Genomic DNA, 17092 nt, shown 5'->3' with positions numbered 1-17092 from the left:
CTTGAAGGATGAGGTGAAAACTGAATGAATGTGATCTGATCTCCATCTAGGATCCCGTTCCGGACCATCGTGGTGAGTCTTCTGTCCCACCAGGTTCTTCTCCAGAACCTCTACGACATCCTGCTGGAGGAGTTTGTCAAGCAGCCCGAAGGTAATGAAAGAGTCACACCGGTGACCTCCGACCCCAGCAGACCCACAGCCGGCTTCCTGCGCTACATCTCCATGACAAACTTAGCCATAATCCTGGACCTGCTGCTGGACTCCTACAGGTCAGAGCAACTGCAAAGTCACTGTATATGCTGATGACAGTGTTTTACAGCTTTCTGATGTAGAAATAGAAACAAAAAATTGTCAATAATGATCCTTCTAAGAGTAATGATGAGGTTTATACTCAGCTGATAAATGAATCTCTCGTCTGCAGGACAGCGCGGGACTTTGACACCCGTCCGGGTCTGAAATACCTGCTGATGAAGGTTTCAGGTGTTTGTGGAGCAGCAAATCTGTACCGTCAGTCTGCTATGAGCTTCAACCTTTACTTCCAGGCCCTGCTGTGTGCTACACTGAGCCAGGCTGACAGCATGACGGCACAGCAGGTAGAAACCAGCCAGAAAACTCTTTCTGTAGTTGTCCATGTGATGTTATTTTGTTATATTTTTACTAAATTCTACTGTTATGTGAACCCCAGAAGTCATCAACAGGTATAAAAGGCATTTTATCTATAAAATCTCACAAAATTTTTTTTACAGAATATATCTCCTTTGCGCCCCACAAGTCGTGTCCTTTTCCACAGAGCAACCTGATCCAATCTAACCCCACAGTGTTTGGAGCAGCATTCCCATCTTCCAAGCATGATATCTTGATTTTCCTCACTGGAATTCTGAATGGATGGCTGTTTTTTAATATCTTTGAGAATTAGAGAAAGAGAGAAATGACTGGCTCTACAGGCAGCCAAAAAAGGCACTGCAACTGGTCAATGTTCACTCGGTCCTACATTTCTGCCCTCTGATTGGTTCCCTTGTCTCGACCAACTGTATCCTCCTCTACCTCCTCTTCCTCCTCCTCGTAATTCTCTTCTCATTATTGTTTATGCCGTTTCTGTGACCTCCCTCCTTTCTTGGTCCTTCCTGGCATTTTTCTTCGTCCTTTTCTGTGATCAAAAACTGCAAAATCAGAAGTAATCGATGAGTTTTCCACTTTCCCACGGTCTGTTGGAACTCTTAACCAAATTTAAGCTTAAAATTTTGATTCTGTATTTCATCAGAATCTCTTTATTCCTCGTATCTCAAATATATATTTGCCATTTTAAAATGAGAAGTATGAATTTTTTAAACGTGACGTGTAGAATAAAGTGAATTGAGTGAAATTTTAGCTGAGATTTGGTAAAACACACGACTTTTTCTGGATATACAGTTTCTGGTCCTGATAAATGACCTTTTGTTTTGTTTTTTTAAACATGGATTTTGAGGTTTTGGGGAACCTTTTTTTCTAGTCTTTATTATATAAATCTTTAGCTCCAGATTTACATCTTTACTTCTGTGTGTTTGTTAGGTGTAATGAAAGAAGTTCATGGCAGGTATTTTACATGTTTGGAATAAATCCGTACAGAAATAATAAACTAAAGTGATCTTTTCATCTATTAACATATTTACCTAATGATCTGCCAAATTAGCGACCACTTGGCTTCGACCTACTAAAGACTTGACATATTAACATCTTAGTAACCATTTTAAAATGCAATGATAACCGCCTAGCAACACATTAGCTACCACTAAACTAACTTATGGTTAGTTAGCGTATCTCTGTTTCACGTGTAAACATTTCATTATGTTCAGGTGAAGAGGATCCTGTATGAGGAAGAGGAGGGGAGCTCCGACTCCTCTCATCCCGGCTCTGCTTCCTCAGAGGATGAAGACATCTTTGAAGAAACAGCACAGGTGACATTTACAGCTTCTGATCTGCAGGATCTGAGGATTTTCATGTCACTTATTGTGATGCGACAGCAGCGATTTGAATTATTCTCTGCTAATTAAATTTTTTGACAGTTTTAAACTAGTAAATATAATTTGCATATAGAAATATGTGTTTTCTTAGAACAACTGTGTAATTTTGCCAATGTGTGACAGCTGAGCTGAGAAAGAAAACACTTTGAGATCACAGTGACCTCTCAGTGAACCACAGAAACCAAAAAAACAACAACAAAAATAAAGGATTTCTGTGGATTAGTCCTCCTGCTGCTCCTTTCTCCCATCAGTGATTTCCTCTGTAGTTTGTCCCAGTTTTACCAGGACGGTTCTCGGAGGGTTTTCTGAACTTTTCACACCCTGAATGTAATAATGAGGATGGATGACTCACGTTGTTGTAATTTCTTCCACGTTACTTGGCGTCTCCTCTGGCAGGTGAGCCCTCCTCGCGGCCGGGATAAGCGTCATCCGTGGCGAGCTCCGGTCCCGTCGCTCAGCGTGCAGCCGCTAGGCAGCGCCGACTGGGCCTGGCTGGTCAAACGCCTCTACAAGCTGTGCATGGATCTGTGCAACAGCTACATCCAGATGCACCGCGACCTGGAGAGCACGCTGGAGGAGACGGCGCTGCTGAGGGGGAGCATCGGAGGGGGAGGAGATCACGTGTTCTTCCTGCCTCTGTTCCAGTCCGAGGCATCCACGCCGACGTCTGCCGGCGGGCTCTCGACGAGGGGGACACCGTCAGAGGAAGGCAGCTACAGGTGTCAGACGGCAGATATAAGCGCAGCATCACCAGGAGACACACCGACACCGAGTCCAGGATTCAGGTCTGACTTCACTCGTATATTAAAGTGATGTAAAAGTCAAATATGTTGAAAACCCATTTTGTTTGTGTTTTGCGGTTGATATAAACTTAGAGGTGTCAAATATAAGCTGTTAAAGTATGAAGACGTTCAGTTCTACCATTTCTGAAACCTCCCCAAGCAAGTCGACAGCCTTTCAGCTTTACAATCCAGGAAGAAGTGAACTTTTTTATACTGAATGCTACATAAGGAACTAGAAACGCATTCAGAGAGCGCAGTACTGCGCCAAGGCTGCTCAGTCGTTGTATCATTTCTGACGGCAGAAATCTTGAAAAAATTGGTGGCAGAAATCATGGCACCATAGAATGTGTCCATGTAATATAGATGTACCCACAAACAAAATGATCTTGCGCTGAGCACAGGTCTGTGTTATGTATGTGTATGTTATGTACGGATACCGAATCGTGTGACCCACGGGCGGCGGGAATTGATTGGGCTCAGAAACACCCCCACAATTTAATCAGTTGTTCCTTGGATCATTTCTGATGGATAAGTCCTGATAAGTCCACAGTGGTAGATTTGTAGTAGAATCGTAATCATGTGATCATCAGCAGGCAGCTGACGTAGTGTTCACTTGTCATGGTTGCAGTGCTGCTGTCTGGCAATGATACAGAAATCTTTAACAAATCTGTGGATCCAGACTATAAGCTGCATCACTGCCAAAATCTAATCACTTGGTCCTTGTGTCATTTCTGACCTTCCCTGAAAATTTCATCTAAATCCGTTCGTCTGCTTTTGAGTAATGTTGCTAACAGACAGACAGACAGACAGTCAAAAGTATGCCGATCTTCACACCGCGTTTCTTGGGGGAGTAACAATAGTTGTCTAGCTCAAATCTTATATAACCCCGCCCCCTTCCAGATGTTTCCAGATCAACCAATCAGAATGAGCAGCTGCCTCACAGTCCACCAGGTTTATTTACTTCCTACAGCTGCTTCTGCTAAACTCTCAAATGTCTCAAAACTCACCAAATGTTCTGCTGTTGGCTGCAAAAGTGAACACAAAAGATACTCCCACTTTCTGAGGAACTGAAGATCCAATGAATTTCTTTCATTTTTAGTGGTAATGTTTCCACAACAGGACAAGCCATAGTGTTAGCAAGTTGTGTGGCTAATTTTAGCACTAGCTTTGATGGTGTGTTCACAGGTCAGAGCTCCGAGGGAAATTCAGAGACTTTAATGTAAAACAATTAACAAAGATTGTGTGTGTCACTGTGTTTTCATGTCACTTGTTTTGCTTCAGTTTAACCTAAACTCACCTGTTTTTTCCCTCTGTTAGCTGCTCTCCTGCTCCCTGTGCTCACTTTTGCTGTATTTTATTATAGCTGACAGCAGAACGAGCATAAAACAGTGACTACACATTTATCAGCAGATCCATTTTCAAGCTGAAATACTGATTCTTTAACCACAAAGTGTTTGACAAACACATGAGCTAAGAAAAATACCTGTGTCATGAATTTGGCAATATTTTCATGCCAAATGGTAAGAGAGAAAATTAGAAGCGATAGACAGTCCTGGTCTCACACAGTCATTCACAGCCAGCTGATGTGCTATTAATCAGATACACAGAGAGAGTCTTCTTCCTGAAGGGGGTGGGGACAGCAGCATCCCAGCTGTTTTTAAAGCTACAGACACAGAAACAGCCTGTTTAGTACATTGCTAACAACAAGGGTTAGAAGTTGAAATGAACTATCTTTCTAGTATTTCAGCTGAAAAAATGTAAATATACACTGTGATGACATCTGAAAAGGGGCACAATACGGGACCTTTACAAATGGCGATAGTGATTTAATCCATCATCAACTGTCAGAAAAGTCATGATTACAACTCTGGCTTTGATGAATCACATTTATCTGAACAACAGATGGAAAATAAACCATTTGTTTGCTCACCAGTCAGATAAAATCAGCTGTTTCCTCTCGTCACAGCTGCACAGGAAGTCTTCCCCACCACTTCCGAACCGGAGGCGAGAGGAGGGACTCCGGCATCGTGGGAACCTCGGTGGGCGGAGCTCCTGGCAGCGCCGGACCGGGAAGGAGGAAGGAATGGTGGGAAAGCGCCGGAAACAAACTGTACACCATCGCCACGGACAAAACCATCAGCAAGCTGATGATGGAGTACAAGCGGCGGAAACAGCAGCAGCAGCAACCTCAGCAGAGCCACGTCAACCTGTTCATGAAGGAGCAGGGCCGGACGGCGGCAGCGGGAGGCGTCGGGGACCGGAGGGGCCCGGTGGAGCCTCAGAGGCCCCCACAGAGGCCCCAGCAGCTGGTGGACCAGCAGGGACCCCCACTGAGGCACTCAGTCAGCGCAGGACCAGAAGTACTGAGGCAGGAGAAAAGGCCAAGATCTGGATCCACCATCAGCTCCCACAGCATCTCACTGAGGGACTCGGAGGCTCAGATCCAGGTCTGTAGTAGAGAACAGAAGTGTAGACAAATATAGAATCAGTTTATCCCAATCTGTCATTTGAATTCAGTAAATCAGTTCAGATTAGGTCAAAAGAATGGAGGAAAGGTGGTTGCTGGAAATGTTCCTCTGTACCCCTATGGAGATATTCAATTAAAAATCAGCTGTTTCCTGCTACCACATTAACAATGTCTAGACTGGATTTCTGATTCATTTAATGTTATCTTCAGTGAAAAAAATGCTTTTTTTTTTTTCAAAAATAAGGACATTTCTAAGTGACAAACTTTTGAACGGTGTAGATTAGGTAGGTGAGTTTAAAACTTTAAAACTTTTCGAGTAGCATCTGTTACCATTTGTTCCTCCTTTTGTGACGTGCTGATATGATACGAGACAAGAAAAAATATAACTTTATTAATCCCAACGGAAGTTTGGGATCATACCAGATATCGCTCAGCTAAAAATATCATAATTTTGCAAATATTTGCTGTTATTTTCAATTTCTTCAAGTTTTGACATTACAGTAGCGCAAAGTTTTTCTACTAGATTTTCACCGTTTTTGCTCTGATTTTTATTTTTATTTTTTAGATAAAACTTTATTAATTGAAGGAAATCTTGTGCCAGATATCGCTCGGAAAAAAACAAGTACAGAACATGAGAAATACAGTGTCTAAAAGTAGAAAGCAATAAGGTATGAGTGTGAAACATTACTGAGATAAATATAGTACTGTTCAAAAGTTTGGGGTCACCCAGTCAATTTCATGTTTTCCATGGAAACTCACTTTTATTCATGTGCTAACATAACTGCACAAAGGTTTTCTAATCATCAATGAGCCTTTCAACACCATTAGCTAACACAATGTAGCATTAGAACACAGGAGTGATGGTTGCTGGAAATGTTCCTCTGTACTCCTATGGAGATATTCCATTAAAAATCAGCTGTTTCCAGCTACAATAGTCATTTACCACATTAACAATGTCTAGACTGGATTTCTGATAAATGTTATCTCCATTGAAAAAAGACTGCTTTTCTTTCAGAAATAATATATTTTAACATGACCTCAAACTTTCGAACGGTAGTGTACATCCCTGCCATACTTTTTTGTGGTTGTTGTTTCAGATGAATATCTGCTTGTGTGTTTGTTTTCACTCATTGAAACCCTCCTCCTGCAGGCGTGGACCAACATGGTCCTGACTCTCCTCAATCAGGTCCTCCTGCTGTCGGACTCGTCCTTCCTGGCGCTGCAGCCGGCGCTCTATCCCTGCCTCAGCCAGCTCTCCTGTCACGTCACCGACGCTCGGGTCCGCCAGGCGCTGAGAGAGTGGCTGGGCCGGGTCGGCAGGCTCTATGACATCATAGTGTGACGCTGCAGCAAGGAAATGTGAAAAACGCAGACTGTCGGTCAGTGAAGGAGGTAAACACATGAATTTGGAAATTGGAAAGATTGATGAACCATTTGGCTGAGTGTTGGCAAAATGTTGCGTTGGTGGAACAGTCATGATCTTGACTGGGCGACTCGCAGCCTTTAATGTCATCACGCTGTACTGGTGAAGAACGCTGGCAGACATTAATATGAAGGATTTGTTGGCTGATGAAGGATGTGCAGACAAAAGAAGCCTTCTTTATAGAATGGAACTGATTTGATAGTAAATGTGCCATTTCTGCTCCTGTTTTTAGTTGAATTTCTTCATTTCCAGACCTCGAAATGTGCAAGAAAACCAACAAACACGCAGCTATTTAATATGATTTGTTTGTTATCGAGTTGCTGGCCTCACCTTGATGTGGATGCAAACATAAATGTGCACATGTGCAGTGAGTTACAGCTGTTGTTTATCTCCTGCATATTTTTCCGTCACGTGTTACTTTGTGGAACTTTGTGAAGTTTCATTGTGAAGAAACAACCATATTTACATCCACTGCATTGCTCCATTTCAATGCAATCAAATGGGTTTTTTCTCTTTATTTTACATTTAACATCTTACCAACACTGCACATTAGCATTGCTTCCTTCTGTACTCTGCAGTGAGGTGTGTCATGTTGCGTTTGTGTGCTTGTACTCATGTACTTGTAGAGTTTTTTACAAACATTAAAACGTTACTCTGTAGCAAAACAAAAACTCCACAAGGCACCTTTAACCCTCTGAACTCCAAGCAGCAGTTTCTGGATGTTTTTTGCTCCTGTCACAATTTTTCTTCACTGTTGGCTCATTTTTTTTTTACTGCAATATAAAGTCCTACACCTCTATGAAAACAGAACAACCATGACTACAAGGAGAAAGAACTCAGAAATATATGTTTATGCAGTAAGACACAGTTAAAATGACGTAAATCATAAATATGACAATCAAAAGTAGAATTTTTTTGATGTTATTTGAAAAAAATGAACAAAATATCCTAAAATCCACATGTACAACACTGAGTGAGCACAGGTGTCCCCAACACTGTAAACAAAAATGGCATATTTGACATACTATGCATATATTTCTTTAAACAATCTCCTCTCTGTTCCGTGTAAATGGAACCTGCAGTTCCGTGGAAGAGTTCTGAATTTTTGTCATGTGACTTTTGGTTGCAGCTAAATCACTAATGGTTTCACAGATGCATAAAAAATGTAGAATTTGTCATTTTTTTACAGAATCTAGTTATTGCAAATGTTTTTTTTTTTTTGTCAAATTTCTAATTAAGACATGTAGAATAAAGTGATTTTGATTTTATATCTGCACGGCACATCACAGATTAGTAGTTTCAGGACCATCAGAACGTTGAAAATTTCACCGTTTCCAGCTCTGATAAATAGTTTTATCTGTTGAATTATTTTAAAGATGGAACACTTTTCCAACCCAGCGGCAGGTTTTGCAGTTCAGAGGGTTAAGAGGAAACTATATTTTATTTACAACCTGGCACATATTTTCATCTTGGCCATGTTTCCTCTGCTTGTTATGAGAACAATGCTGAATTATAAAAGGAACTTTGTGAGTCCTGAGATTTTTTTCCACTTGCGAGGAGGAAGAATTAACCGTGTCTCAGTTGTGCCGACAATCTCCGACTGACAGCAAACCCTCGAGGAATGTGACATCATAGCGATTAGAGCTGAAGACCAAACCAAAAGCAAACCACCACGATCTTGGACATGAGTCAAAAATGTCTGTCTAAAGGGTGGAGGTGATAACATAAACAGTTACTTCTGTTCTTTTATTTCTTCAGAATCACAGAGTGAGGCATGGAGAAGGAAACTTGCCTTGCATTTAATCCGATTGTATGTGTGTTTCTGCCATCGATCCTCCAACTTTAAATACACCTGCAACTGAATGTCTTTATTATTCACTCTTGCTGAAATCTTCTGCAACAATCGAGTATTTATTTAAACCAAATACAGCATACAGTATGTGTAATTTTGATCTTTAATGCCTGCTACATGTTATTTTTCCTATTTATGTATGTATGCACAAGTGTGTATTTATGTAAATGCTTCTTTATTTTAAATATTTAATGTCATATTGAGATTATTCTATTTTTTGTGAGGCTTGGTTTTCTATCTGATCCTGTGCTATTTAATTTTCTTCTTCTCTGTGTTAAAGGGAAACCCTGTGATTAACAGTGAAGCTACAACTGTCAGTGATTGATTCCCCCAAAGGTCGCTGATGCTAAATATTCATTTAAAGTCAGGTTGGTGATGAAGCTTTTGGATCTGCTTAAGCTTAAAAATGCATCTTATGATTAAATCTGTTCATTTACTCACTTATTGACTTCTTTTGAAGTACCCAACACTTCTACTTAGTGGATTCCTCTTTTATTTATTAATTCATCAATCCTGTAGTCTATAAAATGCCAGAAAACAGCAAAATTTCTCAGAGCCTCAGGTAATGCTTTCAAGTAACTCTTTGTGTTCTATTTATAATGGCGAAAGACAGGAAAAAGCAGCAAATTTGGATTTTTGTTTTAGCTGCTCAACTGACTTATATCAAATTTCCTGAGGAGGAATCACATGCAGTCAATCTGTTGCAATCAGATGAAATGAAACTTCCTGAGCACGTTGCTCCTCCACAGAGGATGAACCCTTTAAATTTTAATGACCTGCAGAGTACCAACCCTGTGAGAAACCTGACATTTTTGCTCCGGTTTTATGGCAAAATTTGTGTAAAATCTGTAAAATTCTAATCCATAAGTTGTCCGTTCTTTCCTTTAACATTCTTACCTACTAACCGTGATATTTGAGGACAATCAGTTTCAGCTGCAACAATAAAACCAATGACAGATGAAGCAAATAATCACTGATTATCTTGTTAGAATGGCACCTGTTTTTGGGTGGGATATGTCAGGCAGCAAGTGGACAGTCAGTGTTGGAAGAAGGACAGATGGGCATTTGAAGGATCTGAGTGACTTTGAAAAATTGTGCTGACTAGGTGATCGATCAGATCATATCCAAAATGGACCAGTTTACCAAAAGTCATCCAAGAAAGGATGACCGTTGAACTAGCAACGAGGTCATGGACACCCAGGACCCACTGATGAACATGTGGAGCAAGAGTAGTCCAATCCTGATCTTCCATGTTGCAAAAACTGTTAAGGGATGGTTTTGAGACTTCAACTTGGCCTCCAAGTTCCCCAGATCTAAATCCAGTTGAACATCTGCAGGATGTGCTTGAAAAAAATCTGATCCACGGAAGCCCCATCCCTTAACTTCCTGGACTGAAATGCTCTTGTGTTAGTATTTTGGTGCTTAAAACCATAGAACACCTTCAAATGCCCATGGAGTCCAGGACTCAACAGCTGAAAACTCTGCTGACTTCCACATTATTAGATAGCAAGTTAAAAATCATGGCTGATTGGTGTATACTACCTCTTTGTAGTCAGAAATCTGCAAACTGAAGAGTGTTAATTGAGTATTTCCAAAGAAAAATGCTCTGCTCTCTCCTGGATACCAAAAATACATTAATGTAAGAACATCAAGTATGTTTAGACCAAAAAAAGGACTACAGATGTCATTAAAATGATAATTTACAGTATATAACTGGCATTACTCTGGGTTGCGGCAGCAGGCTGAGCTGAAGCTGCACTGACCTCCATTCATTCATGTGTATTTCAGTCCAGCTTATGGCAGAATGAATGAATGAAAGAAGAGAAGTGACGCTAACTTCAGCAGCTGGAACCATATTGAGGGCAGGCAGTAGGTCGGGGAGGGCGGGGCGTCTGACGCTAGTAAGAAGATTTACTCTTCTTTTTTCAACCAGTTCATCAGCAGCTGAGGTTTTTTCATTTATGCTCTCACTTCACCGGCTTCTTCTGTGGCTCCATTCACTCCTTTGTGCAAATTATCTCTTGTATTTGGTGCAGAGTTGGTTACTGATAGGGTTGGACTTCATCACCATCTTTAACCAACCAAGTGCTCCTGTGTTTAAGGCTCCTATTTGTCACCAAGAAGTAAAATTAGTTCCTGACACCTTCAAGTCCTTCAAAATAGCATTAAAATATGGTTTTCTGTTATTTGTTTGTCCAGAGAAACTACTTCTGATGGAACTTGAGGCTTCATCTCATCCATAGTTGTTGAGATAAGACACAAAACCTAAATAATTCTACAGAAGAGGATTTAAAAACCAACAATGATGGTTTTTCATTCATTTTCCACCTTAGTTTCTCCACTCCTGCGTAATTATACTTTGAAAGCTGTGTGGATGTTTCCTTGTTAACACTGCAACTAATTTTCTAACCTCATGAACTCCATGGGTAGTTGATCACATGGCAACAAACTGGTTTGACCTGTAGCCACTGAAACAATCTCTTCTCCACCTTTGAGCTGCACTGTTTTCCTATGTAGTCCTTACCAAGAGGTCTCTGCTTTCTTTGGCCTGTTTTTCTTTGATGAAGGTTGTGCTGAAGGGGAAACTCCACATTTGCTGATCCTTTGTGCTCCTTCAACCACATTCTCTGATCTACTAAACTTATGCCAAGTTCAGATTGCAATGTATTAGTAGTCTGCAGGAAGACCACTGAGCTGTGCATCTGTACTTTATTTGATCATATTCATAAATGTGGAAAGGTCTTGAGGAAGTCGATCAACTTGACCAGCAAGAGAATCAGTCATGCATGTTTTCAACAAGCTCTCCCGAGAAGGACGCCCATGCAAGAACTCCATACTTTCTTGTAATTTGGTTTCTTGTTCTTCCTAAAAATGATAATAGCCCAACCTGAAAGACAAAAAGCATCCAAAAGGACAAATAAATGGGCATCAGGTGGATCATGTATTGAATCATCAACATGCATTTTGGACACCTAATTTTTACCTTTTGTTTTGCCAATGTTCACAATTTCTCTGCAACTTTGCCAATAGGAGCAAAAATCTGTCGTTTCTGTACAGTAGAACTCCAACAAAGATTGGCTAAATCACAGAAAAAAAAAAAAATGAAATATGGGTCCACTTTGACTTTAAGTTTCTGTTTCAAGGCCAGTATCATACACACCACTTTGGACAACAGTGTCTAGAATCATTTAATCATGTAAAGCGATGCAGAGGAGACGCCATGGAACTGGATCTTGAACATTTTCAGGATTGGAAACTTTTGTCCTAATTCCAACTTGTAAATCCCTCTTTATGGGGCTGCTCCTTTGCACTTTAGTTCATTTGAAGTAGTAAATTCGGACAAAAGACAGACAGCATTAGCGTATCTGTCTCGCCGCTGTATCTCATCGTGTCTTTGCTGACTTTGACGTCCCTCGGCCTCTACTAGCGTCCTGACCCCTTCCCGATTGTCCTTATTCCTGCTGTTGGAGGCCGAGCAGCCGTCGGACAGATGTTGTCGGCCATCAGTGTGATCAGCAGCAGCAGTGAGTAGAAAGGATTTAGCCGGTGTTAAGTCTGTGACAGCGGGAAAAAAAAAAAGCAGTCGGCTAATGTGTCGGTGTCATGCAACGATTCTCTGGCAGCAGTTTATTTCTGCTTATTCTACATTTTCACTCTGATGATGCACATTCATCATAGTGGAGATTAAAGGAGCTTGAAATCGTCGTGATTGTGGCTGAAGATCAGCATGAGTGAAAACTTCATCTGCACTCTAAGCAGATTTGGGTAAAACTCAGCGCAGCAAGAAATCCGTCACGTGTTCCGTCCGGCCTCTGCTGGATTTGAAGCTCTTATTGTTTTGTGCCCGGCAGCTCCTTCCTCTGTCCTTTTTGCTGGGAAATTCTAATCGCATTACCTCCAATAATTTACAGTAAAACCATCTACAGTTTACTGACTTCACTGAGGGATTATTGGGGCTCGGGAGTGATTGAAGAGAGACTGACCTAAAATATTTGCTTTGCTCGGACAGAGGGATTGTCTAAAAAAAACGTAGAAAAAAGACGTACAGATTCTGCAAAAAACGTCGCTAGTTTGACGACTGGCTGACTTGATATATAAATGTCTGTCTGCAGGGAGGCTTTGCTGACTGTCTGAGAGCGTAGGAGGGAAAAAGTAAAGCAGCTTTGACTTTACTGTCTGAACCGGACGCAGAAACATGACCCAGACATCTGACACAGTTTCTGAAGAGGAAGGTCACAGTACGGAGGGGATCTGAAGAACATATACAAGCGGGAAAATGACAGGAACCTCCAGGAAATAGAGAGGAAAGGAAATGTCTCTTGACCAAATAAGCATATTGAGTCCTTTGCAGAAATATTTTGCCAGCAAACTTTTTGATTAGATTTATTTCTGTCTTCTAAACATCATTCGAAGGGAAAGTTTTTGGATGTTCAGTGGCAAAGAGGGATGCGCCCCAGTTTCACTAACCCATACTACACTTTTATGAGTAATCAACTTAAAAACTTGTTTTAATGCAACCAATCATTAAATAATTCAAATACCTTTGATTGTAATTCAGTTGTAGTTTGTTGGTTGAACATAATTTGAAGTGAATTTGAAGAATATGAAGTTGTCATAACTCAAAACAATTGTTTTTTTTTGTGTGGTGAAACATGCAGTTAATAAATAAAGCAGATACACGCTAATTCTGTTTGTATATTAGTAAAGACAATTCTATATATTCTTTGATGACTTTATACTTAAAGTTGGATAAAGTTTGACTAAATCTACTATTTCTAGATCACTGAGGCTCATAACGTTTTCTTCTTTTACTTTTTTTTAAAGAAACTTATTAAAATCTGGATGTGTGGCTCCACTCTGCACACTTGAACTTGAATTAAAGATTGTTTAATTTATCAGGTAGAAGGATTCTTAATTCCAAAGATGAGATATTGTAAGGAATGATGACGATTCATGATGCAGAAAATACAAAACACAACTTGGTGTACGTTTTATTTTGTTATTCAGGCTGGATGGTGATTTAACAGAAACTCTGTTCGGTCTGTGTGCCTTTTAAAAATGTCATGGACTGTTTCTGGAATGATGCAGCTGTAAAACTGTGACTCACATCCTCCAGTATTCCTGCAGATGAATGTGCAGAAGCTTCTTTCTGCACGTTCATTCAGGTCTGTTTGCTTCCTCTGCTGACCCTGAATCTGCTGAACCGACATCAGCAGGTCAGCTCTTGTTGTGACTGAGATTTCTTAAAGTGCTTTTTTTCCCTGCTTTTGATATGACAGAGAAGCACCTGTAATGTTTCCTCCTGATGTTTCTAACACGCTCCGGCTTTTCTCCTCCCTCCTGAGCTCCGTTGTGTAACTGCTGTACGTTTCAAAGCGCTTTGCCAGCAGGCCTGTGTGCTCTGTGTGTCGCACAATAAAAGCAGTTTGTCCCACGTGTTTGTCGTGTCGTACGTCTGATAATAATCTCCTCAAATACCTGCTGCAGTTACATTTAATCCCAACAACTTTAGAAGAAAATTGTTTGTTTTTTGTGCACATTAGCTAAAAGCGTTGTCATTGGTCACAATCAGGCTAGCTGTTTCCATTTGTTTCCAGTCTTTGTGCTAAGCTAAGCTAATTGGCTGTTTATGGGTCATTCCAGAATTGGAGGAGATTTTATGTGCCATCCATCAAATTTCAAATAATCCATGTGCAAAATACTAAAACATGCAGTTGTGTAAATTTACTTGTCCTCAGACCAAATCTTTAAAAAAAAAAAATAAAAAAAAACTAGGAGAAAAGAATGTTTGAAAATATTTTTAAAATACCAAATAAGTCTGGACTTCCCCCTAAAATGCCATTTTTCTCTTGTCCCACCCCCTGATGACCAAACTGAATCTCAAATAAAACTGTTAAATTTAAATCTTCTTTTTTTAGTATTATTTTTTCATTGATGCTTCTTGTAATTGTGGGGAAAAAAATTTAATGAACATATTTTAAATAATTATTATACAAGGAAATTGTCCCACAACAACCCTGTTAGCGAAACCTGTTTAGCTGGTAGAAGAAGAAAACAGTGAATCACATGAAACGCTGGAATTAACATCATCAGTTTTTCAAAAGAATGGGTAAGGATAAAACAAATTCTGTTTACCTTTTTCTTGACTGTTTTCCATCAGTCAGTTTGTCCTCTTGGTCAGCAGTAACAGCAGCTAAATATCTAGCTTCTACTGCTGAGAAAAAGATCACATTAGCATGGATTAGCAACCCTGTTACTGTGATTAGAGTAGGGTTAGCAAACAACACAGAAAACATGGAATAAAAATGCTACCATTGATGTGGAAGCTGAGCCAATCAAGCCTTTGAAAGTTTATTACCTATTATTGATGAATATGGGGCAGAAAACTGTAAAAGAGGTTCACAGCGAAACTTCTGATTCATTTTTGGGAAATCTTTGAACACTTTTTGGTGGAAAAAAACAAATGTTAAAAATGTTTCTTTAAGAACATTCACAAAAAAATCAACCAAAATCCAGCGAATTTTGCTGGATTTTGTGTACTTGCTTTGTGCAAAACAGATGGCAAGTCATTTGTAAAAATATAATAATATTAGATAATAGTGTAAACATTTCAGCTGCATGCAAATAGTAAATGCAACTGTCACTGTGTTTTTGCATTGGATTTTGCACAGTAATTTGTGCAGAATAATTGATTATTCTGCACAAATGCTGAGTACATTGTGGTAGATTTTGTTGCCATTGGTCACTATCAGGCTAGCTGTTTTCACTTCTCATTTTCATGAACCTCTGTGCTGCAGGTGCCACTTGCTACTGTAAGTTTTGAGTCTATTAAAATGGAAAATGTGATGTTTGCATGACGTGAACTCACTGCTGCTGAGCGCCCAGCGGCTGTAAATCCTCCCATCAGGACCAGTGACGCAGCTCCTCCCTGCTGGACACCAGGACTGTCTGCTGGCCTCATTTCTTCCTCCCACCTCCTCCTCTTCCTCCTCCTCCTCCCCTGACGCTCATTATTTCAGGCTGATGACTTGGTGGCTGCAGTCAGTGTCTCTCTGAGCTCCTGCTGCTCTTCACCTCTTCGTCCTCCACCAGCCCTCTGAGCGCTCTCGGCCCCCCGTGGCCCCCTGGCTCCGGCTGGGCTTCACATCCGTCGTCCACCATGAGGTTTCTGCTGGAGAGCAGCTGGATGAAGTTCGGACCGGCCGGCCGGGACTCTCTGGACTGGTCGTCTGGACCCTCGGCTCTTCCCTCCACCGACAGACAAACACCGGTCAGTTCATCCAGACACCATGAGTAGTTTTTTTTTTTCATTTTAAATGAATCAGATTGTTGTTTTTTATTCATCTATAAATCCTTTAGCCTACAAAAAAGTCTAAAAATTGAATGCAGCAGAAGGTTTCTAGAAGAAAAAGTGAATTAAATCACTTTTTACAGCCAACATTAGGGAATAAAATGTGTTAAATTTGTATGAAATTATTAGAAACTTTGCACAACAACATCATTTGTTGCTTCTCATGTCTGTAAAGGTCTAGATCTTTCTACATGTTGCTGATCTGAATAATAACATTTTGGCATTTGGCCACTAAGATGACATAACATATTTAAATATAAGATAATCTGATCCTGAGTGCTGTAAATAATTTTGGCAAAAGTCCCCATTTGGCATTTTTCATATTTTTTGTGGCACTTCTTATTTTTTATGCTTTATGCTGATAAGTTTACATGCCCATCCAGAATTGGTCAAATATGTACCATTCTTTAATGACAACATGAATGATCAGCGCATAAAAAATGGACTTAGTCTGACCACTAACCCTAAATGAAAGAAAAGTTTTCTTTGATTAAACATCTTTTAATATTTCACAAATTATGCACAACTGTATAGTCCAACAGAACTACAAGATCAAATGTGGATTTACTTTCTGATAGATGTCAAATGAAAAGATTTTTTCCAAATCTGAATCCAAAACAGAGCCTTTATATTCAGTGGTATTCAGTTTAATCAGTTATATCTGCTTTTTAAAGGGTATTTGATTATTCTAAGTGAGATCTGGTTGTATTTAAAACTAATGCATCAACCAAACGGAGTGTAAACATTTCAAGTGTGTGAAATGTTGAAGTGCAACTTTCATGGATTCTTGTTTAGTTGAACTTTGCACAAAATATAAAAATAAAAACAGAAACATTCCTAATTTTCCCACTCAGATTCTGTCCGAGCAGTTTTGCAGCTTGTTTGCATTTAAAATATTTACTTCTAGTGTGACACGTCTTACTTTTTTGCTTTTTTTTTTTGCTCAAACTCTACAGAAAAATCAAATATAGTAACTTTATTTCACTTTTATTAAAAGTCAGAGCTTTATCGAGTGTTGAAATGTGCAGATCTGCAGTGTCCAGCAGCTTTTTGATGGTGCAGATTATCTCCTGTAAACAGATGTGTGTGACTGGCAGCGCCCTCTGTTGGCCAGATGTTGTCTGACTACTGACTGACCACAGTATTCATTTTACAGCTTGTTTCTCTGTTTTTATCGTCGCTCTTATTTTCCTGCAACAACCTCACAGTTTAGACTT

General features: G+C 40.0%; 1 protein-coding gene across 3 annotated transcripts in view; it reads left to right on the top strand.

The window, feature by feature from the left end:
* Positions 1 to 13958, top strand: part of arfgef3 (ARFGEF family member 3) — a 78878-nt gene extending 64920 nt beyond the window's left edge. For all 3 annotated transcript variants that reach the window (XM_023293218.3, XM_055018271.1, XM_023293217.3), the window contains exons 36-41: positions 51 to 269; positions 422 to 593; positions 1833 to 1934; positions 2397 to 2785; positions 4749 to 5229; positions 6400 to 13958. In XM_023293218.3, coding sequence (XP_023148986.2) covers positions 51 to 269; positions 422 to 593; positions 1833 to 1934; positions 2397 to 2785; positions 4749 to 5229; positions 6400 to 6591 — 1555 coding nt within the window. In that variant the 3' untranslated portion in view covers positions 6592 to 13958. The remainder of the gene's footprint in view (positions 1 to 50; positions 270 to 421; positions 594 to 1832; positions 1935 to 2396; positions 2786 to 4748; positions 5230 to 6399) is intronic.
* Positions 13959 to 17092: the final 3134 nt, after the last annotated feature.

Source organism: Amphiprion ocellaris, chromosome 16, assembly GCF_022539595.1.
Source record: "Amphiprion ocellaris isolate individual 3 ecotype Okinawa chromosome 16, ASM2253959v1, whole genome shotgun sequence".
In the NCBI taxonomy this organism is placed as follows: domain Eukaryota; kingdom Metazoa; phylum Chordata; class Actinopteri; family Pomacentridae; genus Amphiprion; species Amphiprion ocellaris.
This window is presented reverse-complemented; position numbering and strand designations above follow the sequence as displayed.